Genomic DNA, 6,862 nt, shown 5'->3' with positions numbered 1-6,862 from the left:
AGGTGGTCAACATAACAGTAGAACAAAAGAAAAAGGGAAAACAATACCTGTGAGGTCTGGCTCCTGAATCAGACTTATTATTTTATCATATTTTGCCAGCATTGTCCTTTACAGAAGGAAATATTGCAGAGTCAGGAGATCCTACTATCATTTTGCTATGGATCCCCTATAATATAATTTTGTCTGTAAATGATAAAAAAAGCAAGTGGAACCAGACTAAAATTAAGCTATTGTATGTCCTGAAAACACTTTGGTGATGAAGCAAAAATGCTTATTTATCCCTCATATTCTACATTATCTTCCTCTTTTTTGCAGGTACACTGTTTCAATGGCAAGAAAGATTGGTGCAAGGCTCTATGCTTTGCCAGAAGATCTAGTGGAGGTGAAACCAAAGATGGTCATGACAGTCTTTGCCTGCTTGATGGGAAGAGGATTGAAAGTTTAAAAATCCATCAAAAAACATCTATTTCTGGCAGTGATGAAGTCACCTTTTTTTGACTGATAATTTCAACAGTCATTCCTTTGTTTAAATAAAATGATGCAGTAACAACATAGCTAAAACTATGATAAATATATCTTACTGTTTCTTTCTGGCTTAGAAAGCAAGAATTCATTGATTTCTGTTTGTAATAGTATCAGTGCGGACACGTATAGTAGGAGAAACCTCTGTTTTTCCTAAACTAAATTTAAAGCACATAATAAACAAGATCTGATTTGTATTATATTGTGTTTTGTTTGCCATGTCACCTAGTTACATGTTCATATAATGACGGTTTATGTAAATCATAGTTGGATTCCTAAATTAAGGAGAAACTGCCTGATTATAAAAGGTACAAAAACTGGTATTTCACTTGTGTATGGTTGGTTTCTGGCAAGTTGTATCATATATTAGCTTATTTTATTGCTCTGGTATTCTATCAGTAAGATATACCATAAAAAAAGCATTGTTCAACCTATGTGCTGCAGTCATCACAAAGCCAAATTATGGTGTCATATGTTCCCTAAAAACTAACACAAACAATTAACTGTGGTGTCCAGATGCGAATTGCATCTGTTGGCTCTGTTGGAAGTGGGCATAGATAAGTGCAGGGAAGTCTTACATTTGGAACCTCAAAACAAAAAAAATCAGCTGATTATGGAAACGGATCCTTGCCAGGGCAAAACTAATAATTAACTTGTGAAGTTGTATTTTAACATTTTACGGTGGCCATGGAAGGGCAGGTCCCACCACTGGGATTGGTGGACCAGTGAAAAACTTGTCTACCACTACAGGACTTAAAAACATATGGAAGTAGCACATATACTATGAATGGGTTGTATCCTTTTCTATGAAGAAAGGAGAATGACTATTGAACTGCCATCAGAGATTACTGCTACAACAAGTGGAAACCTTTCTTTGTGTGAAAAAAGCACATCCTTTTTGGAGATTGTCTAAAAGGTTAACTGCATGGCTTTATTATAACAAGAAATTAAGAAATCTGTAATCTCATGCGTATATTGGGCCATGTATGGCCTCACTTCAAGAAATGTAAAGTAGGTCCCCAATCTTGGTAGTAATATAAACCATTATTGCACACTTGTGCATGGATCCTGGAAATGGCACCCAGCCATTGGGCTACAATTATATTGTTAGTGTTGCAGGAAGCTGGAGACTTATGCTTGAAGTGGTTTTGGCCAGTGGTTATAATAAAATATAATTTAGAAAAACCTTTTTAAGTGATGTTTATCACCCATGTCAACTGTCACTATGACCTCATGTTAAACTCTCAAATATAATACAACACCCATTACATAGTTACAAAGTTACATAGTTAGTCAGGTTGAAAAAAGTCCATCGAGTCCAACCTATATACAAAGAAAAAAAAAAACATCCGTTTTGGTCACAACGTTAAATGTGTTTTCCTGTCTATGACATCTACATTGAACAATTTGCCCCTGGCCTGATAAACATTACATGTATTTAATATTTCCTGCTTTATGTAACAGTCTTCACTCATTCAAACAAATGTAGCCTTTATGTTTTTAGAGTCTTTAAAGTGAATGTGTGTCTGCATATTATGTTTAATTCAAGCAAATTTTTTTCATTTGCTTCAGTTTCCTTCTTCACATCTAGTCAACCAAGATGACTTCTGATATCTTTTCTAGGAATAATATGGTATAAGCTGACAGCGCAGGAGCAGTAAAAGAAAATGTAATATATTTAAAATATTGTTTCTCAACTGGGTTAAAGTACTGTATGTACCCCAATTGCTATTTTTAAAATCCAAATACCGCTGTCACCAGTTTTTTTTCATTCTTTGTTGCAAGTTAGCATTGCTGTTCTCCTGCAGCATCCTTAGCCCTCATTCACACCTACAGCATAGGTGCGTATAGGGACAGGGCCGGTGCAAGGATTTTTGGCCGGCACAGGCGAAGGAGTATTTTTGCGCCCCCCCCCCCCCCCCCCGCGCCCTCTGCAGGGATAGATCGAGAAATGAGCAAGCGACGGTATGTGTTCGCTCACTTCCCGATCTACTGAGCCGACCTGTGATAGTTTCATTGTCACAGGTCGGCTCAGATTATGAGGCTGAGTGAAAATCACTCACTCACTCATAATTCTCCTTTAACTTTATTGCTATCACACAAGAAATAACAAGCCCCTGTGTGATAGCATTTCTCCTCCTGGCCGCTCTGAAGCTGCAGCGGGCGGGAGGAGAGAGAGGGAGCGCTGACAGGTGCGATCGCTTTTGCCGCGGCCATCTTACATGGGCCCCCCTCCCAGTCGCATTTTTCCGGCCCTGCACATACATACATAGTGACAGACACACACATCCACAGTGACACTCACACATGCAAACATAGTGACAGACACACACATCCACAGTGACACTCACACATGCAAACATAGGGACAGACACACACATCCACAGTGACACTCCCAAACACATACATACATAGTGACAGACACACATCCACAGTGACACTCACACATGCAAACATAGTGACAGACACACACATCCACAGACACACACACACACACATACATACATAGTGACAGACACACATCCACAGTGACACTCACAAACACATACATACATAGTGACAGACACACACATCCACAGTGACACTCACACATGCAAACATAGTGACAGACACACACATCCACAGTGACACTCACAAACACATACATACATAGTGACAGACACACATCCACAGTGACACTCACAAACACATACATACATAGTGACAGACACACACATCCACAGTGACATAGTGACAGACACACACATCCACAGTGACACTCACTCACACTTACATACATACATAGTGACAGACACACACATCCACAGTGACACTCACTCACATACATACAAACATAGTGTCATACACACAGCACAGTGACACACACACATACATAGTGACATAGACAAAGCACAGTGACACACACAGACTAGTACCTGCACCTCGGGACAAGGCGGTAGTGAAGAGAGAGGTGAGAACGGCTCCTCCCACAGTGCAGAGAGTGACCCCGAGGAGGTAGCGTGAGTCTCCACACATGGCACATGGCAGGGGGGAAAGCTGGAGACACAGTGCTGGCTGAGCGGCTCCATACACAGGGGGTGGGGCGGAGCTGAGATCATTGCAGTAGAAGTCCTGAGCTCCGTACACACCGTTACATCTAACAATGTTTGTAGCTGTGCCAGAATTTTTCCGCCCCCTCCCGCTGGCGCCCGCGTGACTTGCCTTATACTGCCCCCACTACCCACCTGGGAGCTACCACAGAGCCACCACTGATTATTAGGGAGACCCCACGGATCCCGCACTGACCAGCAGAGAGCCCGCACTGACCACCTGACAGTCCGCATTGGCCACCTGTGAGCCTAATTAGGGAGCCGCCTCTGCTGCACCCACACCCACCCCTGAAACTCAGTGGCAGAACTACCAGGGTTGCAGCAGTCCTATACACGCACAGCACTGACGAGGCATCCCTCCACTACCAGTGTGCTATAATTTTCCTCAACCCATACTCTACCGCGTCTCTTCCAGGTGCGCATGTCATGAAGAAAGGGGGTCATGAAAACAGCTGATTCGGAAGACTCTGCCCCACTGGAAGTGACACAGTCGAGAAAATATCCAGGTTTTAAGAAAAATGATAGAACACTGACTGTGACACTCTCCGGCCCCTCCCACTCTCCTCCCACAGCTCACAGCCCAGAAGCATGGACAGCCAGCGGCGGTCTACAGTGGGTGAGAGTCCCTAAGTAGCGGACATGGAGCGGAGTAAGGCCAGAACCATGTAGGGAGCTCAGTGCGAGGAGAGCACCATCCCCCAGCCAGTCACCCCTTTCATGGACTTACTAGGAGTCCTCACATCACCCGACCGTTCACACTACCGTTACATGGATGGCAAAAGTGGCAGACGGGCGGGGAGAAGAGGCAGAGCGGGAGGGGGGCCAAGTTGCTGCACCATGGGCCTCTGGGTTGTACTTGCCCCCTGGGCTAAAAGTTGTCAGTCAGCCCCTGTACTAACGCCAGGCATGTATAGGGATTCCTGCATCAGGAGCTTGTGATTTCCTGCAACGGAAATCCCTAAACGCACCTACATTGTAGATGTGAGTGAGCGCTTCCAGCTACTTCAAGTCTACTTGCATGTAATCCAGCAAACTACTGGATTAGCATGTCTGTACTGTATACATTGCCAACAGCTGGTGCTAGCCTTCACTGAGAGAGCATGGTACAGAGTGATAAAGCAGGAGAACAAATGGAAGACACTGACAGATCGTGCTCATCCGAAAACAAGAAGTGTCTGAAGAAGAAACTTCACGGCAGGATCACGAGTTATTAATTTAATAAAATCTGCAACTTTAAATATGTACTATTGAAAGAAATTACTTTAACCACTTGAGCACCAGCCTGTAATAGCCCTTCATTACCAGGACATTTTCAGTTTACAAAGATGTGATAGTTTGACTGACAATAGAACACTGTATCAAAATTAATATTCGATAATGTTTGAGATAGATAGAGCTTTCCTATGGTGATATTTAATAACCACTGTGTTTTTATTTTTTATTGTATAAAAAGGAAAAAATTGTATATCGCAAGTGAGTTGCGCTCGGTCTGGAAGCAAATAAAATAAATGAAATTGTGTACTCTTAGAGATGTGAAAAATTATAATTAAACAAATATAAACAAATATAGGTACCGGGAATCGATATCTCGGCTTAAGGTGAACATTCAGCTGTGAAAAAATTATAAACCCCGGTAATCGCTATCCCGGTTTATAACTGTGCAATGCAACAATCTAATGTGGGAAAAAGGTTTACGATCACCAGCCGGTGTATCGATTGGGTGTTTCTGTGTACTGAGTGCACTTGATTTGTCCAAACAAACCTCCTAAACAGACAACAAAACAACAATCCAAATATAACTGACCAGGTATCACAAACTGGTCGTGCATGGGAAAACAAAACCAATTATAAAATTAAAACATGGAGCTTGATAATTGTGCACTAGGTACAGTGCATCATTAATGTACGGGTAATACACAGAGGAAGGAGGTGGGGAAGGGGCTAATGTACGGGTCATATACATAGGATGGTGATGAGGGGGTTCATGTGCAGGATAAAGGAGGTGAAGGGTTAATATTAAGGTGACAAGGATGGAGGAGGGGAGGTAAAGGGTTAAAAAACTATCCCACCGTCAGGTTAAATCCCTAACCATGAATCTGCTGCTGCTGATCCCTTTATCCGTTTAAACTTCATTCATAATTATTATTTCCTGTCCTTTCTCTGTGAGAGGAAGGGGAGGGTTCTCAAATGTAAACACCGGAGTGATCGCTGTTATTGGTCACCACTGTGATTGACCATCACAGTGATTACAAGACACAGAACCACTCTGATCAGCTTTGTACATTGGATCTATGACATGAGCAGTACTGGCCGCCCATGTTATTTTTGTGAAGTGCCATTTATGAATGGCACTCCAGAAATACACACCCACCACAGTACTATTTTAAAATGTACAACGGCATTAAAGTGGTTGTCCTGTTAAAACATATACGAGATTTTAATGATTGGGTTTACATATATTTTAAAGTGAATGATTGTGGAGATAGCAGTTATGCAGTGGCCAGCTGTCAGGGAGCCTGTGTAATTCAGCCAGCCTGTATTGCTGCCTGTAGCACTGTCAGGTGAGGGTTAATTATCTTGTCTCTGTGTGTCTTGCTAGCTGCAGCACTAGCCTAGTCAGCTGTGGTTTAATGAATCTGTTCACACCTCCAGCTCTGTGATTGGTCTTGTCTCTGGTAGCTCCCTATTTAAGCATCATCAACCTGTGCCTCTGTGCTTGTGATAGTTCTTGCTACATGAGTTGTGCGATAGCCCAACATATCTCTGGAAATCTTGTCTGTCCCTGGTTCTGACCTGCCTGCTGCCATCCCTGACCTCAGCTTGTGCCCGGATTACTCTTGCCAGCCACCTGCCCTGACCTCAGCCTGTGCCCAGATTACTCTTTGCCAGCAACCAGCCTTTGGCCTCAGCTTGTCCCTGGACTACTCTCTGGTTGTGTCTTCCCTCTTCAGTTCATACTGCTGCTCGGGACCTGGGGCCTGGCCTGTGGCATCACTTGGTCAAAGCATATAGTCTACGTCCTGGGGTCATCCAAGTACTGGTAGGAGCACTTGCCTTATGAGAACAGCGGCTGCTATAGGTGGCTCTAGAGAGGCAGCATCAGCTGTCAATCAGGCAGCAGGGAGGATTCTGACAATATTGTCGGGATCTTTACCAGCTGCAGTGCGGCTCTGTGTTGTCAGTATATAGTGGGCAGTAGCCTGCTAGATGCTGACTTTGGGTCACAGGAGGACATAAGTAAATGTACTCCT

General features: G+C 43.4%; 1 protein-coding gene across 2 annotated transcripts in view; it reads left to right on the top strand.

Moving 5' to 3' along the window:
• The window catches only part of LCP1 (lymphocyte cytosolic protein 1), a 21,183-nt gene extending 20,464 nt beyond the window's left edge, over positions 1–719 (top strand). For both annotated transcript variants that reach the window (XM_018565301.1, XM_018565300.1), the window contains exon 15: positions 316–719. In XM_018565301.1, coding sequence (XP_018420803.1) covers positions 316–445 — 130 coding nt within the window. In that variant the 3' untranslated portion in view covers positions 446–719. The remainder of the gene's footprint in view (positions 1–315) is intronic.
• Positions 720–6,862: the final 6,143 nt, after the last annotated feature.

Source organism: Nanorana parkeri, unplaced genomic scaffold (genome assembly GCF_000935625.1).
Source record: "Nanorana parkeri isolate BGI_ZX_2015 unplaced genomic scaffold, ASM93562v1 scaffold829, whole genome shotgun sequence".
In the NCBI taxonomy this organism is placed as follows: Eukaryota; Metazoa; Chordata; class Amphibia; order Anura; family Dicroglossidae; genus Nanorana; species Nanorana parkeri.
The sequence above is the reverse complement of the archived record's forward strand: the minus strand, read 5'-3'. Positions and strand labels throughout refer to the sequence as shown.